Consider the following 23,383-nt stretch of genomic DNA (forward strand, 5'->3'; position numbering starts at 1 on the left):
GCCTAGCACTCCTTGCATCTGATGAAGTGAACGATATCCATTGAAAGTTTATGCCATGGAAAAATTGGTAATCTTTAAAGGGACACAAGACTCTGTTGTTTTTTCTGTAACCAACCAACATGGTTGCCTCTTTGAAAAATGTAGGAGAGGCTGTTGTGCCGCTTTGTTTAATGTGTTTCTCACTAGTATTATTTGATTGCCAGTTTGTTGTGCTTTGTAAAGTGGGAAGCTCTAATGCTGACAGTAGACTTAATTACATAGCCCTGTAACATTTTTATCTAAAACATGGGACATCAGGAACATTGGCTGGACACACTAAGAGGAGGTCTTTCTCTTCAACTTTTCCTAAAAATCCCCCCCCCGCCACCTCCATTTAACCCTCTGACACAAGGAACAAGACATGTCAGAAAGGAATGTGGTTTCTCAAATTTCTGTCAGTCACTGAATTTTTTGCGCAGGCAGTACCAAGATGATTGAAGCCTTCTAGATGCTCAGATCATTAATGTCCAGTGTTGACCTGAAATATTTACCTGCCTCCTTGTATAAGGCGTTATTCTGTGTATCCACAAGCTTTGCTTGCAAATATGAAAGTAGTCACTGTGCACTTTGGCAGTAGGATTTCACAAATAATGTGGTAACGCGAAGCTTGTTAACACATAACCTGAAAGAATTATTCCTGGCTGCTGCCACCATGCAAACTTATTTAATAGACACACTGGAGTATGTTTACGAGGTTTAGCATATGGTAGTAGAAACAGCTTCTGCATCTCTTTGTACTAAGCCAAGAACCAATTCCACCATCTGCCAGCCCTAAAACTGCCTTCTACACAATTCGTGTCCCTGTATCTCTGCTGTGGAGTTAAGCTAATTGAATTGCCTTCTCCTCTGTGGATCAACTGTAAGGGGAGCTATCTAGAGAGCTCTATCAGGGAATCCTCAGCACCCCACTGAATTACACCCTCCAGGATATGTTGTAGGAAACAGGGACAGCTAAACTGGAATATTGGCTGTGCCCCATTTCCTTCCTTTCTCCAAACATCAGAGAACAGAAAACCTTTTTTATCTCATGAAATCTGGGGAGGGAAAGTGTTCTGGAATCTTTCTGAGGAACCAAAGTACCCCCAGCTCAGCCTCCTTGTGGACGCAGTGCTGTGTGCTGTGGTATTTTGTTTTGAAACAGAGTCAAGGGAAGGAAAGAGGCACTTTTCAGAGCGTACAAAGTCCAACCTTGCCATCTGTCCTGGAAGGAAGTCTCGTTGCTCCTTCATAGAAGCCTTCTGCTGGTACTCTGTTTCTGAGTTTAATTAACACGCAGCAGAGAAGAATGGGGATGAGCATACTCCCTTCAGTGCCTTTTGTCCCAGTCACCTGCCATGTGCTGAGGGAAAACTTCTACCACAGGGGTGCTTTCTGAATCTGCATGGGCTCCCCACGCAATCTAGACCCTTGGTTTTCCACACTTCTGCATGTGGAGGCTATCTAGAGGTGAAGGGCTCCAGAAGGGGCTCCCACATGAGGTTTTTCTCAGGCAGTTGTCTTGCCTTATCCACATAATTTTACTGGGAGTGAAAAGGTGACATCTTCTACTTGTAAACCCCCCCCCCCACCATTTTTTCCCACTGAAATTACTTCCATATTCCCTTTTCTCCTTTTCACAAAAATAGACAAGAGAAACAACTGCACAGTGGCCTGGTTCACATGTAATGGCAATCCAAAGTATGGGTTGAATATGGGTTGTTGTTGAACCAAGGGTTGTTGTGTTATACAAACCCAGCTGCATTTACAAACCATGGCTTGTCGACCCTGAACAATGCACAGTTCATAGCCCAGCAACAAACTATGGGTTCTCTTAGTGGATTGCTCATGGTTAAGAAACCATGGTTGGGGCATATAGTTGTGTTCACACAACATAACGACCTACAGTTCAACAGCAACCAACATTCAACTCATATTCAGTGCTGAGTAGTGTGTTACCTGGTGTGAATCCAGCCTTTGTGCTGATCGACCAAGAGCTAGGGCTTGCATAATGACAATCCACAATTCAGCAACAAAAACACATACTCAGCACATACTATGGGTTGCCCTTATGTGTGAATCTTGTCAGTGTCTTTCTTAGAGATATGAGTAGGAACCGTTTGTCTGAAAGTGCACCAAATGCAGAAATACAGGAAAGAAGAACCCAGGAAAGCACTCTCAATAACATGTTTGACCCAGATGTATTTCAGTTCTGAAGAGGCTTCTTCAGAGGAATGATGCAAACACAGCCCTGGGGGAGGTGGGAACACCCATTCAGATAAACACTTTAAGATCCATTGATGAACATCTGGTTACCTGAAGGGAAGGCAATTCCCCCTGAAGACTGCCACTAAACCATAAACTGGAATTGAGCCTGAATCTTCAATACCAAACTTCCGAGTAAACAAAGGTAGTTTGGGAGCGTTGATGTGAAATACAGTGTGGGCCAAAATTCATGGAGTCAGGTCGGGTCATGGAGGACCTCACACAGTGGACAAATTGAAGGAGTGTGATATGAGAAGAACAACATGGGAGCAAGATAATTGGGTCTCTATTTAAGAACACCAACATGAATAGCAATTTCTTTTAGGTGGGCGCTTTGTATGTAATTAGAAGTACATTTTATTTTATTTTTATCAGTGGTATAGCCTCAAACAGTGCTACTTGGGATTGTTTGCCAGCACAATCCTATGTGTATCTACTCAGAAGTCATTCCTATTAACTTCAAAGGGACTTACTCCCAGGTAAGTGTGTATAGGACTGCAACCAAAGAGAAATAAGGATGCAAAACCAATAAGGCCTGTCAGATCTTTCTCCCTACTTCAATCGCTGCTTGCAACTTTTGTGATATGAAGAAAAGAGCTTTTCTTTTTATCTTGCAATTGAAGAGGCAGATGCTTTGCAAAAATTATTCACAGCGTGGTGTCATTTGGTTCTCAGGCTCAGACTGCATGAAGAAAAGATAATTAAAGACCGAAGGCATCACCTGAAGACATATCCAAACTGCTTTGTTGCCAAAGAACTGATTGACTGGCTGATTGATCACAAGGAAGCCTTGGACAGAGAAACAGCAATTAAACTTGTGCAGAAACTACTGGATCGTAGCATTATCCACCACGGTGAGTGAAAACAATCTGCACTTCCAAGTCCTCAGCCAGAAATCTATGGTTTAGGGCCAAGGCAGAGCTGTGAATACATGGGGAAGTGAGTGCCACGCACTGTGAGTCCAATACAGAACTACCAAAATCTAAATGAAGGCCATTTAGATTCTTAAATTATTGCAATGTTTTATAGTGCTATTAAATCATTGCAATATTGCAGAGTGCTATACAACTATTATCGTATAGTGCTATACAACTGCATTCTCTTTGAACAAAATTGCATGCTACATTATTCAAGCCATTTGTACTGCAATCCAGATTGTATTGTCATCATTTAAAAAAGTATAAAGGCACTGAAACTATAATAGATACTGTACAAGAACTGAATGCACAGATCTCTGCCTGAAGTCAAAGAAAACAAACCCAAACACATTCAAGAAAAAAATAGAGGAAAGAGGTAGAAATTTAATAGAAGGGTTAAGAAAAGGCCTGTTGAATATCATAAAAGTATCAGGTTGTGCACAAAAGCCATGAAGCTCTCTGTGTGACTTTGGGCCAGTCACAGACTCTTAGCCCAGTCTACCTCACAGGATTGTTGTTGTAAAGATGCAATTGAGAGGAGAAGGAGAATTATGTACTTGAATTCCTTGGAAGGGAAAAATGGTGGGATATAAATATAATAAATAAGTAAAATGAAAGCCCACAATATAAACAAGGCAGAAAAAAGCACAAAGTATTAGAATATTATTTTACTGAACAGAGGAATCAAGTGTGGGATGGAAAAGAATATGAAAATAAATAAAAGGAGACAAACACATGAAGATAATTAAATATTAGAAGACATCCATTCAAGATTGAACCAGAGAAATAGCCAGTCTAGAGAAACAGAGCTGTTCTACACGAGGCATTTATTGATTGCTGTATCTATTTCCATTTGGTCATTGCAAGGAGATCTGAGCTCTACAAAAAGCTCCCCCCCCCCCCCCGACCCCCTGCTTTCTTCTGGAGCTGTGCTCTGGCAGGATAGCAGAAATGCACCAGCAGATAAAGGGCTACTTTCCCTATCCTGTGAAAATGCTTTGAAAAATCAGAAGCCAAACTGGAGGATTGCTTTGTTGTCTAGAGACTTTAACAAGCATGAGAAAGGAATCATGAGCACACAATAAATGCCTTACATAGGAAAGCCAAGAAGTGACTGAGTCTGCGCACTTACCTGAGAGTAAGCCTGGCTGGACATCATAGAATTTATTTCCAGGTTAACACACTACAGACCGTGCTGTAAATCACACACAGAAAAGAAGGCTTAAGCAGACAGAAAATTGTGAACAGAGATAAGGGACAGGAAAACCAATGCTCAACAGGACCGGCCCTACCCTTGGGCAGAGGGAGGCCAGCTGCCTTGAGCAGCAAATTTGGGGTGTCATTGCAGGACAGCAAGTTGCGGTTCATTGTGGAGGGGGGTACCACATGCTGCGCTGTGGCACATATTCCTGATGACCAATGCAGGACAGGATGAGCTTCTCAGGAAGGAAGTCGGTAGAAAGGAGGATGAATTTTAGTGAAATTATAAAGAGAAAGCCAGAGACTGTATTGTGAGCTGAAAAGGAGAGCTCAGAGATAACTGCCAAACTCTTAAATTGTTCAGGATATTGTAAAGTGAATTTGCCAGCTGGGTGCGGGAAAGGGAAACTGAATGTGCATTTTTGCTTGAGATAATGATCTAACTTCCAAGCAGAAATGGCCATTTGGAAATATAAGAAAGAACAGAAAGAAAGATTGGGATATCATCAGAGTAACTGTGATATTGTACGCCAAAGAAGGAAGAAAGGTAAAGAAAGCTGGCAGGAGGAAGAACATACTGAATGATAAGGCCAAGAACCAGGCCGCATGGGATGTCAATGCAAGAGGGAAAGGAAAAGAAAGAGAGCATCATCCTCAAAAACAGCCTTGTGCCCCCCCCCCCCCGAAAGTTTGGACCATAAACCTGTGGTCCTGTGGCCATGAGCCACGCCAGCTGAGACCTGAAGGGCACCAGACTGGTAAAGCTTGCCTAAGAGTGTAGGTAGGTTGCTATGTAGGCTAGGACCATCTTGGGAATGGCATTCAGCTTTGCTCCAGGAAATCTGGCTGATCCCACCTCTTCCTGCATTGTATGGAAAAGTAAACCAGGTCTTATATTCAATAAACATTTTTTGAAGGTGTAGACTCCTTCAGAGAATTTTGGGCATAGTCCTATGCCCAAAAATGTCACACAGCTCCTAGCATTCCTGAGCTAGCTAAATGTTTTTCAATATTTCATGGCTGACTGGAAGTTAGAAGACCCTTTTATGTCTAAGCATACACAGGGTTCTGTCCTTTGTTACTGTTGCTGAATTTTCTTTGATGTTATTCGACTTGCTTGCCTGTGTAATTGTTTTGCTTAGGGAGATCTGCTATGGAGATCCTATTTGCCCAGGATCCTGCAGGGCTATTAGTGTAGAATACAAGTTCAATCAATCAATGGGATAGAAAAGTGAAGGACAGAATTGATTGTAAGCCACCCTGAGGCTTATGCGAAGGGGGCGGCATATAAGCTGTCTAAATAAATAATAATAATAAATATAAATAAAATTATCAGTGTTGTTACATTTTTCTGTCCTGACCTCTTCAGACTCCTACTTTAAACACATTGTTGCCTTTGTTTGTTTGTGCTCAACTCTATTCTCTTTTCTTTCCAAAAAGACATCTGGGGAAATGCTGGCAGTTTGCTGTTACATTCAATCTATGCTTAGCACAAGCTTGTGACTCTAACCCTAAACCAATGGGAAAAGGGAGGATGCATTAGCCGGGCTTGTTATGGAGTGTCAAGCCATGCATTGGCACTATGTCTGAAGTGGCCCATATGAATGCATCATACTGAAATGTATACGGTATTGTGGCTAAATCTTGCAAACAGCCACACTTACTGGATCAGTTGTGGCAAGGAAGAATTTCTCCCAGACTGCCTGAAAAATTGATTGAATTTACACAACAAGTTAATCCACATTCAGTGTGGATTGTCATTGAACTGAGGGTAGTTATTGGAACATGGGTTATTGTTTTGCCTAATCAGGTTAACAAACCATGGTGTGCAACCCATAGTTCATAATCCAAAAAACCCCTCTTCTGTTCTTTTCGTGGGCTGTTGTGGTTAGTAAGCCATTGCCTGTTAGCAGAGCTGAGTTCAGACAACCTTCTTTCAGCAACAACCTTTGGTTCAGTGGCAACCCACACTCATCAATTTTTGTACTGTATGCTCTGAACTCAATCATTGTCAGTTTGAATACCACCTGTCCCTTTTTTTCTCCCTTTGATTCAGGCTGTTGATATGCCACACATGGTTATGTGTGAGATACTGGAACCAGTGTAGAGTAGTGGTCAGAATTTTAGACTAGGAACAGGGAAACATATGTTGAAGTCCCAGTCAGCTCACCACATGATCTTAATCTGGTCCCTATCTCTCAGTCCAACCTACTTTTTAGGTTTGTTGTAAAATGGTACAATAAAGTGTTCTTAAAAATGGGATTTGGTTTAGTCACAAAGTCATGCCAAACCCATCGCGACCCCATGGACAACATTCCTCCAGCCTCTCCTATCCTCCACCATCCCTCGGAGTCCACTCAAGCCCACACCCACTGCCCCAGTGACTCCATCTGGCCACCTCATCCTCTGTTGTCCCCTTCTCCTTTTGCTGTCAATCGTTCCCAGCATCAGGGTCTTCTTCAGTGAGTTGTTCCTCCTCATTAGGTGGCCAAAGTATTTGAGTTCATTTTCAGGATCTGGCCTTCTAAGGAGCAGTCAGGGTTGATCTCCTCTAGGACTGACTGGTTTGATCGCCTTGCGGTCCAAGGGACTCGCAGGAGTCTCCTCCAGCACCACAGTTCAAAGGCTTCAATCCTTCAGTGCTCAGCCTTCCTTATGGTCCAGCTTTCACAGCCATACATTGCAACTGGGAAAATAATAAATTGTGAAAAATGTTATAGGCAAATAACTTCTGTAGATTTATTTACAAGACTGATTTTGTATTAGAAAATTTCTCATATCAAATTTTTTCTGAGTTCATAGTGATGGTTGTTGGACGTTTAACCTACTGTGATAAAGTTTTTCAAATTTCTAATTTCCTGTTCTTACATTTCAGTTTGCGATGAACATAAGGAGTTCAAGGATCTCAAACTTTTTTACCGCTTCAGGAAAGACGATGGAACCTTTCCACTTGACAGTGAAGTTAAGGCATTCATGAGAGGACAGAGAATATATGAAAAGTATGTTGCACGCTATATGTTGGAAGTGAAAACTGATTTTGACCATCAGTGTTTTCAGTGTTTAAGCCTAAGCTCCATTGCTTAAATGGCCAATATGTCACATTCCTTCAGGCTTGGGAGAGCCTGAAATTTGCAGAAGTCCCAGGTTCGCTGAAGTGCAAACATCAAAGGAAAGAAAATACCTAGGATTAGAAAAGCACCCCAGCCCAATGAGGGCAAAGCATGTTCAGTAGCTTCGAAGGGCTGACTGAGAGCTGAATGAAAAAGGAAAACAAAACTGGAGAAAGAGGAACGGAATGGTATATCATGCAAAGGGGCATGGCTGTCTGAACGGAACAGTGAGCTTTAGCATCCCATGCTGCATTTTGTTACCAGGACCACTTATATTTCAGGATGGCAAGCTCAGTTTTCTGAGTGCTGATTCTTACATAACCAAAACTGCATCATCCACACACAAGGGGGCAATATTGGCAGGAAACCCCAGGGTTTAATGAAGTATAAAGGTAAAGGTTTCCCCTTGACGTTCAGTCATGTTTGAATCTAGGGAGCGGTGTTCATCTCCGTTTCCTAGCCGAGGGAGCGAGCGTTTGTCTGCAGACAGTTTCTGTGGTCATGTGGCCAGCATGACTAAACACCGAGGTGCACGGAACGCTGTTACCCGTCCACTGAAGTGGTACCTTTTATCTACTTGCATTTGCATGCTTTCGAGCTGCAAGGTTGGCAGGAGCTGGGATGGAGCAATGGGAACGCACCCCGTTGTGCAGATTCGAACAGACAACCTTTTGATCTACCAGCCCAGCAGCACAGTGGTTTAAACCACTGCGCCACCTGCATCCCTTTAATGAGGTATAAAGAACCCTAAATAATAACAACAATGATGTTAAGGGGAAAATGTCTTCCTGGGGCAGCACAACTAGGTTTGAGCATGTTCAGTGGGCACTTAAGGCTGAACTGACAGGGGTGAGGGGAATGGAAAGGAATGGAGCGTCCTGGATCGAAACAATCCGGACTGCAACATTTTGTTGCATGTCTCACTTGTTGACTTATTTTTTTGAATAACTAGGAATCATTTTTGTTATTGTATACAAAGAAGTTTCTTAAAATTAAACAATCCTTCATTCTCATTATCTTCCATTTTCTCTATTTTCCCAAGAGAAAAGTCATGCTAAAACTAGCAAGGGATGGAGGGAGGAGGGAGACAAATCCAGAGCATATAATTAAGATTTGAAACAGATGGTTGAGATACTGAATATCCTGCCAGATTATGTGGGTCAAATAACAGGGAGGTTAGACCATGTTTTCCAACCACTACAAGGTGAATGTGTGTTTTACAAGGCTACAGTGATTGCTTGCATCATGGATGCTGCTGGCAACTAGAAATAAATAAAATATGTGAGTAGAGATTTCCTGGAAATGGATGGTACAAAAAGTTAACAGATGCATTATTGGGCAAGTCACGTGGTGAACTTGGGGACAATACTACCATTCTGGGGACGCACGTGTGGCTATTTAAGGTATAAATGACTGCGTGAGCTGCTGTGGTTTGATTCTCTGCAGCTGATCTTATTTCCATCTCAGTTTGAAGTCCATATTCAAAAAGAGAGCAGGAAAAAGATTTGAAGGGGAAAAAAGATGCCTCGAATAAGAGGGCAGAACCAATAGCAACTTTATGCATCAAAATAGAGAAAAGGTAATTTGGGATAATTTTATTTATTTGTTAGATTTTATACTGTCCAATGCCCTTAGGACAGATTACATAATAAAACAACAACAAAATCACCAACCAACTAAATAAAAAGAATCAAATAAGAATATTTAACATTAAAGATATCAAGGAATCAGTAGACAAAGAGTATAACTTTGTTCGGCATTTCACAGACAGCATGTCCAACTAGGGAGTGCTGTGAGCTAGAGGATGTATATTCCTGTAAATAGCCACAGAATTGCACTTTTAATGTCTTCTGGAAGAGGAAGACCTTAAACTGGCTTCTAATATATAGAGTGATTGTGCATGTGTGCGTGTGTGTGAGGGGGGTTCCCCCCAAGAGAACTGAACATGATTTGATAGCGGAATTGCTTTGTGTGATACGCACACTCTTTTTTTCTTTCCTAATATCCTCTCAAGTTAAATAACCTTTTTCTGGCTTTTGTAATGCTTCTAAAATTGGCCACACCTCTTTTCACCAAAACCGAAAGTAGGACAAAAGAAGTGAGGTGTGTAGGCCATAAAAGCAATGTGCCATCAATTCCTTCTTACAAACAATGGCCTTTCTCTAGCACTGACCAGTTTTTACATTTCCTGTTCCTGTCCGCAGAGGACAAACAGTGTAGAAGAAGCTACAGTAGTAAATTGTGGAGAAGGTTTCCTGAATCCCTTGAAGAAACTACAAGTAGGGTGCTTTATAATATAGCAGAGAGGTTGTTGTGGGGGTCACCAGAGCTAGAGACGGAGCCATTCCCCTACAATATTTGGTTTCTAACATTTGGCATTGAAACTAGCCAACATTTGGCTTTGAAGCAAGCCAACATTTTGATGGAGTTCACACAATAGCACAATAAGCCATGTTTGTTTCAGAGTGGTTTGTCATGTCATGTGTACCCAACCCCATGTTTTCATAACCATGCATAAGCCATTCCAACTGGGTTCAGACAACACAACAAGCCACTCGGAAAGAAGCATGGCTTATTTTGCCATGTGAACCCAGCCTCTTTGTCTAGGAATGGTTGTCTGGTCACCTCATGTTGTTTGTCCCCAGGCAGTAGCTGAAGACATTATCCTGATCATTCACCATGCTGGATAAAATTGATGGGTGTTATAGTGAAAACATCTGAGGAGCACCATGTTGGGGAAAAACTGTCTTAAGATCTAGCAATGCAAGTCAGGCAGGGCCATGCACATGGTTTCCTTCAGGCAAGAAAGCCTTGAGAAACTGGAAGTGAGTTGGGTCTGGTTTTTTGGGCAATTCAGGCTATTTCTATGCTTCAAATAAATGGGCTAGCAAACACCAGCCTTATTTGGATTTATTTGCAAGGCTGCAGTAAGCACAAGCAGGAGTAGGGGGTTTCTTTCCCATGTTGTTCTTTCTTTCCTTTTGCTTACAGTAGCCCATACAATAAATTATCCCTCATTTCCAAATGTCAAACACAGCAAATTAGAGGCCATGCTGTATTTTCAGTACACTTATGCAATTCCACAGAAGATTGCTTTCATAAATAGTGGGGAACTGCAGTACTTAATGGCTGTGGTTCGAACTAGATGTTCCAACTTGGAATTCAGCCTAAAAGAGATGGGGAAATATGTCCTTGGCCCTCGTGATGGAATATAGAGATGCTCCCCTCCCACCTCACCCCTTTAAATAACAGGACTCTAAATAATGCATAGCAGCCACAGTAATTTCAAATGTAATTTGATGAAAGACAGGGCTGAGTGTTCTCTGTATGTTTTTAAACCCATCCATATTCTCCGACAAAGAAACTTGATTCTTGTGCTCAGAAAAACTGCATGCATCTCAAGCTAATGCTCAATTAATTCAGGTGCATTACTGCTGAATTCGTTTAATTCAGTATGAATTGATTGAGGTGGATGACTCCCAGTGCTAGAAATCAAGAGATTGTGCATTACTTTCTTCTTTCCCTACTTATGGTATTTCTATGGTTCCAAAACAGGAGGAGGGCATGGTGGGAAGACAAGGGAGGGTTACCAGTGAAAGCCACAACTATCAGGTACCCCTTAAAATGTCAGGGAAATAGTAATACAAACTAGCTATGGCTGAGAAAACAAAGCAAAAGGTAACCTGGTAATATGTGGTTACTGTACAGACTGAAAGTAGTGTAACCATTGAGATTAAAATGTTTTAGAATACTGCACAGTTGTTGTTTTTTTCTAAAAGGAAAAAAAAATCCAAAGCTGCCATTGGACATGATTCTCTATATGGACACAGAATGACAAATGACATCTCTCTGCTCTTTGGCATCTCTGTGGTGAAAATCTCTTATACTTTGCATTGGAAACTTAAAACGGAAAATAAGTTTAAATTTAGACTCAAAGTGCCAAGACAAAACTGAGCTATGTGTGATATTTGATACTTTTCTATCTCTAGAGAGTTTAGCGCTCTCTCCCCACTGTAGTTTCTACAGTTTCTTTAGCTGTGACACCTTTTCGTAAAAGTTCTGTATGATTTTCATTTTTCCTGATGATCAGAGACTAGTCTTCCTTGGATGGAATACTTGCTATATTCTTTGGGGAATAGCCCCATGTAAAAAAGGGAAGTAGACAGGAAGACAACAGACTTTTCCATTTCAACGACTCCCATGAGGCTGTTTATCATCTGAGCCCGTGCAAAAAGTTGATTACTAACACAGAAACTGTATTTTAGAAACGGAAATTCCCTGCTGTAAAGCACATACCCATTTCCACTCAAGAAGTGGTAAAAGGACAACATGCATATGGGAAAAGAGTTTATTTTGATGCCAAACAAAGAATACTGCAGAATACAATAGCAAAAAGTGCTGCCTCTACTTTTATGGACTCCATGTTTCTAAATTCTATGTACTGGGCACTTGAGGGCCTGCTGCATTTCTTTGAACTAAAGTAAAAATATTAACAGGATTTGGTCTCTCGGATTGACTGCACAAGACTTGGCCAATACAGAAGACTGGTCCTCTGCATGCGGCCACCTTGTAAGGAAGGGCCTTTTCAGTGGTGGTGCTCCTCTTGCTGAGCCCTCCTTGCAGAGAAGCTTGCCTGGCACCAAGTCTTTGGACCTGTTCGTGCCAGCCAAAGATCCATGTCTTTTAGTGCAACTATGCTGGCTGGGGAATGCTGGGAGTTGTCAGATTGCTTTTCTCTTGGATTTTCCCCTGGATTTACCCATTTAGAGACTTACCCAGTCAGAGCAGGGTAAGTTCAGAAGGGAGTCTACATGTTATTGCTGGCTGGAATCTGGGAACAAGTGCAGAATCCACCACAGCAAATGGCCTCCATCTATGCTTTTTAGAGCAAAAAGAATATACAAATGGGCACAGGACTTCACGTGCTGGCCCTGCCCTCATGCCCCTAGACCCTCCTCAGTCCTGTCTGAATATGGGTTTTCCTTGCATTTACTTGAATGAGAGTAACTCTGCACACAATCCAGGACCTGAACAGGGCTCTTGACTTGGCCCAATGTAAGTGCTTTGATGCCATTTACTCCTGTACAGAAATAACCACTCTGTTTGGACACACCATTGCCACAAGGGCAAGAGCTACCCCAAGTCCTGTTGGGTAACCTGAACTCCCAGTGATTGTAAACCACCAGTTTATCTTTGCTCATATTTTTGGCCCTCTGCCTCTCTCACACTCATGTACACACCATCAAAATGATGGCTGTAATTCTATTAATTTTAAATTACTGGGCTGATTTCCACAACTAGACTTTTATCTGAACAATGAATCCCTCCACTGTGTCTTACTGTGGACCTCCTGTTACCATGGCAAGATCATGTATGCCTGAGTAGCTATAGATTAAATGGCATTAGCCCTATCTTGCTCTGTTTGCTGTTGTCTCTGTTTCCTGCATCCCAGTCAAAACAGAGACCTTTTGATCATTTTTGTAGGATTTGCAGATAACTCTTTACTAAGGTTGGCAGGAAAAAATGTTGGCCTAGTTCACACTTCCCAAGCTAATATACAAATTGGAAGGTAATTATCCCCTCCATTTTTTCATGTCTCTGAATTTTGCAATGGAGTTTTATGATCAAAAAATGCATGCATTAGGGAAAAAATGCATGCACAAATTTGTCCCTTATGAAAAAGGCATATAAAAAGGTATATGTTAAGGGAAATGGGATACAAAAATGTGTTTTAATGCTCATGGAGACCTTTAACAGTATATTCCTGTATTAATGTGAAAATGGGATGGAACAAATGTTTGCTGGAACACATGGATGTTATAGAAAGAAAAAGATTAATCTGTCACTACTCTCTACTATTACTTGGCTGATCAAAATATAATTCTAGCTTTCCATTTCCAGTTAAGGTCAAATCGCCACTTAATACCCAGAACATACCGTCCCCGCCAGAAATTAAGGAGCGATTAGCTGTCATCACAGGCAGAAGTATAGCTTCTAGAAGCCTTTTTAAAAAGTGGGGGGTGGGGAAAGGTACATGAATGAAAAGGTTAAGTACCTGATACATGACATGGGCAACTAATAAGAATGGGTCCTTAAGGAGGTTTCAAATGCTTGCTGATTCTGCCAACCCTTCAGTCTAAGCCAAAATCCTCTCCTGGCCTCAAGAATCGAAATGAAAAGCCCCCAGCTTTCCCCTGCTGTTGGAATAAGGAAGAAACCCAGCAATCTTGTGGCTTCAAATGTGGAAAAACAGTGTGATATAGTGGTTAGTGTCAGTATGGGACTTGGGAAATCTAGGTTCTAGTCCTGACTCAACCATGAAGAACACTGGGTGACTTTGGGCCAGTCACTGCCTAGACTATCTCAGAGGGTTGTTGTAAACATTGTTTTGTTGTTGGTTTGTTGAAGGAAAAAGGATGATATATTAAATAATCATAGGGCAATATAAAGTCAGAGGGTATTGCTAATGTATGTGTTACTTTGGCAAGCACACTTTCCGAAGCCCTTGTTTATGAGGTAATGCATGTATTTGTGGGTGAAGGAGAGACATTTCCAGGAGTAAATCAGTCAGTCAATTTATTTGTATACTTCCTTCTCCCTCAGGATGCATTCAAAGTGGTTTTCAACACAGATAATATGTGCTTGCTCAACCCTTCTCCAGCATGCTAGTTGTTGACTTTTCCTCAACCTCTCATCCAGAGTTGTAGAACCTCTTCTAGTCCAAAGGTTGAACTCCATTCCAGAGAGTCTCTCAGAGGCCTTTCCTGTGATGGCCAGAATTGAAGGCAAATGACTTGATGCCAAAATACCATAAAGCAAACATAGATTTAGCTTACAGTTCTTCCGGTTAGTAACTGAGCCTGAGGAGAAGTATGCCAGCCTTTCAGAAACTGCACAGAATATGGAAAATCACCAAACAATCAGAGATTTGGGGTGAGGGTCGTTTGGTTGGAACCTCAATAGCATGACATTCCACACTGTTACTTGAAGGTACCGTATTTTTCGCTCTATAAGACGCACCTGACCATAAGACACACCTAGTTTTTAGAGGAGGAAAACAAGAAAAAATATTCTGAATCAAATGGGCACATAATCACAGGCACATTCCCCATCACTTCCCCATGGGCTGCACATCTGACAGACTTACTGCACAGACATAGTCGCTCTATAAGACGCACAGACATTTCCCCTTACTTTTGAGGGGGAAAAAAGTATGTCTTATAGAGCAAAAAATACGGTATTTTCTTCTTGTCTGAACTTATTTCCTAATTTTCAAGGTGCTAATGTGAGTAGCCACCAGCGATGAAAGCCAGAGACCTTTAGTGGTCTTTCCCCAAAGCTACAAAAGCTTCTGGATGAGGGTTGAATTAGCACTTGGGAAATGTCAGAAGCAGCATTTATGGTATTGTCATTCTGGATCCTGGCTCTGTGTCTATTATCATCTGTGTGAACATATAAACACAGTCCCCTGAGTAGTAAAAACGGCATAATCTTTTAGGGAGATACCACTGGGTTTGATGGAACTCCATTTACAGAATTACTTCACAAACCAAAAAGCCCTCATGAATCCCTAAAGAAGGAAGCACCTCAATACAGACTACGTATGGTCAGAGACCAAGCACAGTAGCTGATGCTTTGGAATCAGGGGAACAGAAAACCAAGAGGATAGAGAAGTGGGTTGGTATCTCCTGGAGGAGCATATGGGTGAAACCCTGAACAAGGGTACTCAACACTAGCACATTTTATGGCATGCTCCACTTTTTTGTTTTGTAAAGTTTCTCCCTCCAGATTCTGAAGATTTATAACTCCCACTTCACATACCCTAAGGTTGCAAGCAAATTTCTGAACAGTGGCTTGATAGCCCAAACTTGGACTTGCTCAGCTGGGCACTGGTTTGAGAAATGGAGCAGGCACTGAGACGTGCTATCTGGCTACCAGTCCTGGAGTTCCCTGTGCCTAGGCAGGAGGGAAGGGCAGTGGCGGAGAGACAAAGCAACATAACAATCAGGAACATGGGTTCCAGGGCTCCTGCCAAGCAAAAAGTTACACTCTAATCAGCAGGCTTTGTTGGACTCTTCTTCAGCACAGATGTTCTGTTAAACATAATAGTAAATACTGTCCCAGGGCATATTCTGGAACTGAAATAGAGATAGTCTTTTCATGTCACTTGAAATGTCACTTGTACGTCTGAAATGGAATTGTGGTATGTATATTTTTATTTGCACATCATTTTAAATGTTAGGAATTTTAATCAGGATTTAACTTCACAGTCACTTTTTGGTTTTGATTTTGTTCCTATTCTTGACTTTGCTTTTGTTTTGATTCTCCTTCATTTGTGAAATGTTATTGGTTTTATGTGAATATTTAACCATTCATTTAATTATTGTTAATCTCTTAGATTATTTGTTTTGGTTTTTGTAAGCTGCCCTGAGATGCTTTTGTGTATAGGGAGGGGTATAAATATTTTAACTAAATAAATAAGTGTTGGAGAGGACCCAGACTTCAAGTTTGTACTAGGCCCTCCAAAATTGGGCTTGGGCTTTTTCTGGGAAAACAGCTCTTTGTAACAGGGATGAGCAGAAAGAAGATGGCCAGCTGTTTTGGACTTTGAATGGTCTTGACTATTGACCATGCTGAAGTTAAAGTTGAAAACTTCTGGAGCTCTACCATCTGTCCGCTACTACTCTGAAAAATGAAGGATCTTGCCCTCTGAGGCTTCATAAGGGGAAACCAAAACTTGAATTTTGCTTAAATACCCCCCATCAGCAAATACGAAGAAATCCTGTCAAACTGAGCCATTAGTTTTTCACTTGTGTTTGGGTTATCCAATTTCCTTCTATTTAATTTTTCTCCCTCCTAGAGGGCTAAATTCAAAGGAACTGTTCCTATTGCATCTGATAGACTCAAAGTTAATAAGAAACATCACCAAGAAAAGAGAACTATTTTTATTGGAATGGATGATGGGATTTTTCTCCCCCAAACTATCCCAGACATTTCTGAGGTTCAGTTTCAGATCAGTTATATATATATTCTTTTGCTGCAGCGTTTCTAGCAATGCATATGAGTATGTTTTTGATGTAAACCTCTGTAAACTAGGTATATGCCAGTACCCCACTGTTTCCACTCAAATCAGCAGGAAGTCAGCAATTTTATATTCCAAGGATGTGCATGAGTGCCTTCTTCAGTTTTAAATCTCCTTATTAAAAGATTTTGCACATGCATTGGTTATTAGCCTAGTACGAAACTATAACTGGAATTCTGAGGTTTTTCTCCTTTTTTCTTTTCAGAGTGTTGAATGTATGTTTTCTCCTACCTTTCCCTGCTTCAATAGCATTTCACTCAGTATCTTTTTGATCCTATTTGTATGTATCGATGTATTTGTGGGCTTGATGAAAAGGTGTTATCCATCCAACTGTGCCCCATTACTGAGGTTGTGCTAGTGCCACCCAATGCTTCTGTAACATAAGGAACACTTGCTAGGTTAATTTTTAAAAATGTGGTATATTATTACGCCATTGTCCTAACAAGCACTAGTTACAAAAAGATTGGTTTCTACTAGTACAGCATTCCTAGTGCTGAGCCACAGATGGATCCTACTTTATTTTCAATATGTATAGAGGATGAGGTGGCTGGATGGAGTCACTGGGGCAGTGGGTGTGAGCTTGGGTGGACTCCGGGGGATGGTGGAGGACAGGAGAGCCTGGAGGAATGTTGTCCATGGGGTCATGATGGGTTGGCATGACTTTGCGTCTAACAACAAATATATCGCTTTACATGTAAACAGATTTCCGAGTGGTAATCCATAAAAATAGAAAAATAATACCCATGATACAGAGTTGGGGATAGATATTCGCATATCAGTTTTCAACTGAAGGTCGGTGTATGAACCCCATTTTAGTGAGTAGCTCTTTGGTGATGCAATACAATTAATTCAAGTTCTTCTCCAGCTGCTTTAGTATTTTTGTTTATGTCCTAGCATAGGACCAGTGTGTGCTGTACAGGCCGCAGGTGGTTACTTAATATAATTTCAGCGGTATCTATAATAAAATGCCCTTATTTTGCCTCACTGTATCGTGAAGAACCAAGTCCTACACTTGCCATGATCTTTGGTTCACACCAGCCTAGTTTAACAGGATTTCTACATCATTTGTAATTCTCTCATAGGGAGCCATAGATTCTAATGGTCTCATGAAAATCTTTTGGGAAGACACCATGGCATTGAAATATTGGAAAACAACTCATGTTTGGCCCTATAGATGGAGTTTTCTTCACTTGTTTCCTACTTCAGAGCTCAATGCTTATGATGTGAAATGACAGGCTTTGCAGTCACTGTCCCCAACACCATCCTCACCTGGCAACTTTCCAGATTCCTTTCACATTCCTGTCCATTGCAAAAGAGATGCTAATACCTGTAAAGACCACTCTTTCTGCCACAACAGCCAGCCGGGCATGCCATTTGTAGGCTTGTAACAAGTAATTCCCACTTAGCACCTGTGGAATCAGGATGGCCAGTCCCTAGGGGATGACTGCCTTGAATAGTGTTAGCTTTTGTTTTGGTTTGGTTTGGTTTTTATTTTGATGACTCTCCTGTAGAGAAGCAGGACATGATTGAAGGAATCATCTCTACCATGTTGTTTATACCCAAGTAACAGCTAAATCCATCCATCTAATTAATCAAAGGGGAAAGAGTCAGCCAAGAATTGTTATGGAAATACTTTTTCCGTTCGTGGCATCCCATCTATGTCACAAATGGAAGAAGCACTTGTGCATTCCTGTTAAGAATTCCTTAATATCTCACAAGACTAAAAGAGCTAAAAACAAGTAAGTGAACCAAACCCACTTGCATGTCATGCCATATGGAGGTTTTGATGAGTGCATTGGCCTATTACTTGACCAGACCATCAGTTGACAATCTACTTACCATTGAAGCCTCTGGCACACAGTTTATTTTAGCTTTAACCATGGAATTAATATGTCACCAGATCTCACACTTAAGTTCTTGCTCTTGCATCTTGTGAGAGCTGGGCAGATAATGACTCATCAAGCACACCAGTTATGTGTGCAGCGGGAATGCACAACTCACGGCCTGTTGGCTATATGCAGCCCTCCGCCACTTCCAGTACAGCCTGTGGAGTCAGCACTAGTACTAGCTAGGCAAGGGAAGATGTCTGGACTTCCCAACCTGTTAGAGGAACATGTTTGTATGATTGTTGTTTTTGCCATGTATTTTTAAAGGGTTTAATCTTCAAACTGCCCAGAAAGCTTCAGCTGCTGTGCAATATAGAAACATAATAAATGCAATGTATCCAGGAGGTATATTTGTTATGATAAGGTACAGTTCAGTCTACTGGGATGCTGTGCTCTTAATCTGAGACTTTCTGAATGCTGAGTATTCTTTTTCACTTCCATTCCTGGAGTGTTTGTATATTGCTTTATTAATGCCCCTTATCAGCTAATCTCCAATTTGGAGCAAAGGCTTGGGTCCATCCCTGTGTAAAGCTGAAGGCATGTGGAATCAGAAGGTTTATGTATGCAATTTAACCTCCATGCACATGTTTTCCTTCTCTCCTCATTCTTTTTTAAATTGCAGACTGATGACTACTGAAAACGTGCTTTTACAAGCCAGGGAAGAGGAAGGAATAAAATATGAACGTACTTTCATGGCTTCTCAGATGATTGATTGGTTGATCCAGGAAGGAGAGGCTACCACAAGATCTGAGGCTGAGCAACTTGGTCGTAGACTGCTGGAACATGGAATTATACAGCATGGTGAGGCATTTGCGCTGCTCTTGACAGATATGTAAGAAGTGAAATCCCATACGACAGAAACATATTTTATTGTATTGCTTAACCACAGGGTGGGAAATCATTTTGCCTGGTGCGGGGTGACACTGGAGCTAACCGTGCTTGGGTCTACCACTTGCTTTTTGCCTACTTGCTTCCCAGTGGAATGCTGGGAAAAGGAGAGCTTGATTTTTCCCAAGGTCTGTGGGATTGAGGCTCCCCATGCCTGGAACCTCTCCTGTTTTGAAGTGATGGGCATTGTTAGTGACAAGAAAACAGCAGGGGAGTGTGGGTTTTTAACATTGTAGCTTCTATTTATCATTGCACTGACTGGATGAAAAATCCTGCAAAATTTGTGCAGCACAAATACAAGAGATGAGAATTGTCTTTTTGCATTGCCCAATCCAAGAGGAATTTGGCACTACTTACCCTTCCAGCAAGTACAGACCCTATGAGAGAGGGTCTTCTGGGGCCACACTCACTTCCAGCCATTAGATCTTTCTGTGGAAAGGCTCTGTGCAGGCAATGAATGTTATGGCCAGCTGAACTGCTGTGTATTCGACACATGTGCCAAGAGCCATGGTGAAAGGGGAACAGTGTAACTCCCCATGGGCTTCCTTTCCTTTGCTGTTCACAAGGAGCAGTTGGGCTGGTCCTTCCTAGAGTAGATTCTGCAAGTTCTCGTTGCATGGGTTCACTGCATCTTGGTATATTTGGATTTCTATTCTGAGGACATCTCTCTCAGGCCAAATGCAGGCCACTAGTTGTAGTGGCATTGTGAATGACCATGAGTTTATCATGGGCTACAAACACACTGGTTTGCAAATCTGGGGACAAGCAAAACAAGGACATTCTACAGGTCCCTGGAAGCCACTATGTATGGCTGGTAGTCTATCATGCTCAGTTTCATGACTCATAATTGTTGTAGGCTTTGAGTCAATATGCTGGATGTTTGGACTAATGTAGTCTATTGAGTTATCTATATTTCCTTTTCTGAGAAGTTTATATGTCCTTTTTTCAATCATATTTATGGAGGATTTGGTGGTGGTGGGAAAACTTGTGGGAAATCTGTGATTCAGAGTTTAGAACCTGCCAACGAAGAGCACAATCCAGCAAATTAGCTCCAACTAAGTCCAATTTAAAGCAATGGAACAAGACAGTCTTGGCTGTCTCGTAAGTCAATCGATTTTCACGCAATCAAATCACGAATCCAACTTTTTAGATTGTGCTAGTTTGTCACCAGCACAGCAGAAGTTCAATTTTTGCATCAGAGTGTGATAACAGTCTTGGGTTTTGTGGTTTGTCCTTCCTTCCTTCTTTAGATTTTAGGCCATAGAATTTAGCATTTATTACTCTTGTACTAGGCTATAAGGTGACCACTTGTGAAGCATCTCTAAAAGGAAAGACAAACATATGTCTAAAACTTATGTATAGATGAATATTATTATATATTTCTATAATGTAAATAAATGCATGCATCTCACTACAGTGTGGATGACTGTGATGAAGTAACCTTGCTTACCCTGCTGGGTGTTCAGGTGTTCCTTAACAAAAAAGAAGAACCAGGGATCTGTTCTGTGGCCAGGAAACCCCATACAGGAGAGGAAAGCCACACACCTTCCTGCCCAAGTCCTCCAGCAACTGTAACATTGCCTGTCACTGAAGGCAGCATTGCAGCCATCAAGACTGGTTGTAATTGATGGCATTCTTCTCCATGAATTTGTCCAGCCCCCTTTTACAGCCAGACAAATTGGTGGCCATCAATTTTATGGACATGAGTTCCATAATTTAACAATGTGCCTTGTGAAGAAGTCCCTCCTTTTATCTGTCCTGAATCTCTGAACAGTCAGCATCATGGGATGGTCCCATTGGGTTTGCAGTATTATAAGAGAAGGAGAAACATTGCTTTCTCTGCATCATACAGAATTCTGTACAACTCTATCATGTGGTACCTTATTTCTGAAAAAGGGAATCTCAGCTGTTGTAACTTTTCCTTACAGGGAAGTTGCTCCAGCCTCTTAATCAGTTTAGTTGCCTTTTCTGTACTTTTTCAAACTTTATCATATCCCTTTTTAAGTGTGGTGACAAGAACTGCACATATTCCAGGAAGTACTTCCTGCCACTTAGGACCCTGAGGGTATGGAATGGGCTTCCACGGGAGATGGTTGAGGCCCCATCGGTGCGGGTGTTCAAAGATAGGCTGGACATGCACATGGTGGGCATGTTGTAAGCGGAACTGGCTGGAGCTGGGGGTCAGACTAGATGCACCCTTCTGACTCGCTCTGTTTCTATGTTTCCGTGTTTCCAAGTGAATTGTAATATTCCAAGCGAGGTCACATCAAAAACTGGTTTAAGAGTCGTGTGTTGGTGGGCAGCTTTTGCTCCTGATGGTTTTTTATCCTTATGCTGGGCTTGGATTGGAGAGGCCTTCCCATAGAGGTCCCCTTGCCAAAAGTTATTGTCTTCTATTAAATACAGCACACAGCTAACTAGGTCATTCACCTGCTGCACTCTGGTGATGCCTGTATTTGAAGGGGCTGAAATACAACTGCTCAGAAGGAAAAGGAGGGGTTTTTTGCCGTGGTCTTTAATTGTACTCCTCTTGAACTTGTGCTGGAAATAGAGCAGTGACACCTGCCAACTTACATCAGAGCTGTGCGATTGCTCTTGCTGCCAACTTGCGATTTAGCTGGTGCTCAGCTACTGGGTGCTCAGCGTATAAGTAAAATGAACACCACTGGTCTCTGGAGCAGAACAAGCATGTTGCAGGTAGGAGAGGAAAGTGAGAAGCAGCTCAGGGAAAGACAGAGAGCATGCAAAGAAGGGAAATGGCTGGAGGTGCTTGATCTCGACCCATGTGGGTCCTGCTTACTTCCTGCAGCACAGTTAGCATGATGGTTGGCTTAGCCATCAGCTTTGCTCCAGCCTTTCCTTGTTTCAGGCAGGTTGCCCACCTCAAGAAACAAAACCAAACTGGACATCACAAAAGAGCAGGTACGCATGAGGTGCTAAGCTGCCTTACTTCCCATGTGCTCCATATTGGTGGTAGGATGCCTCCTACCCTCCCTCCAGTCTTCCAACAGGTATCCCGACGTTGCTGGGGCAGAGAAACAAGAGAAGTCGACCACAGCAATGGGCACCACTGCCCACTGTGCTCAGCCAAGAACTAGTCTCTTGGCTACTGCCCCACGGTGCCCAGTCCCCGCTTGTTTGCTTCCATGCCAGGTTGAGTGGGGAGGAACAAGCTGCTTTCTATAGGACTTCCTCTGTGGGAGATCCTGCAAAATTCATTCCTCCCATGTGCCACCTCCTTGCCCATCTAGGGTTCAAGGGAGTGTCACACAGCCCTAGCAAAAGCCATGCGAGCACTTTGGGCTGGTCTGGACAGCATGGCAAACCATCATGAGGAAAACCCTTACAACAAACCACGGTTAATCAGGGTGTCTTACACACCAAATTTAAGCCACCCTGACAAAACCATCCTGGATTCACATAACACTAAGCCACCATGGTGTCAAAGCCACAGTTTGCCATGCAAACCCAGTTAGTGCCTTTGTTCTTTCATCCTTTACTTGAGAAAATGTTCCAGAAAATAGAGTGAAGTGAAGGGGTGATGTAACATCACAACAGTAGCCTGTGAGCACTGGAGCTGCGTTACACTGAGACCTGGTTTGCACACAACAACATGCCAGAGGACAGGTTGAGTATGATGGTTGCATTATGGATTGTCACTGAATCATGGGTTGCTGCTGTGTGTGAACTAAGAGTTGTTCACCATGAGCAACCAAGAATTATCGGGCTCTCGTGCTGACCTGTTGCGCGATGAACTGTCCATAATTAAATCACGGTGCTGGATTTGTGCATAATGGCAACTCATGATTCAACATGTTCTCCCCTGCAGAGGAGGGCAGGACACGCTCCAACAGAGTGAAGCTCAGGGAACTAAGGTTCAATTTAGATGCCAGGGAATACTTCCTGACAGTTAGGACCCCAGGGGTATGGAATGGGCTTCCATAGGAGGTGGTTGAGGCCCCATCAGTGAGGGTGTTCAAGGATAGGCTAGACATGCACATGGTGGGCATGTCATGAGCA

General features: G+C 42.1%; 1 protein-coding gene across 1 annotated transcript in view; it reads left to right on the forward strand.

Annotated features, from left to right (window-relative positions):
* DEPTOR (DEP domain containing MTOR interacting protein) overlaps window positions 1–23,383 on the forward strand; it is a 76,274-nt gene that overhangs the window by 17,574 nt on the left and 35,317 nt on the right. The window contains exons 3-5 of the mRNA XM_044422159.1: window positions 2,956–3,134; window positions 7,273–7,396; window positions 19,098–19,276. Coding sequence (XP_044278094.1) covers window positions 2,956–3,134; window positions 7,273–7,396; window positions 19,098–19,276 — 482 coding nt within the window. The remainder of the gene's footprint in view (window positions 1–2,955; window positions 3,135–7,272; window positions 7,397–19,097; window positions 19,277–23,383) is intronic.

Source organism: Varanus komodoensis, unplaced genomic scaffold (genome assembly GCF_004798865.1).
Source record: "Varanus komodoensis strain SLA01 unplaced genomic scaffold, ASM479886v1 scaffold12, whole genome shotgun sequence".
Classification (NCBI taxonomy): domain Eukaryota; kingdom Metazoa; phylum Chordata; class Lepidosauria; order Squamata; family Varanidae; genus Varanus; species Varanus komodoensis.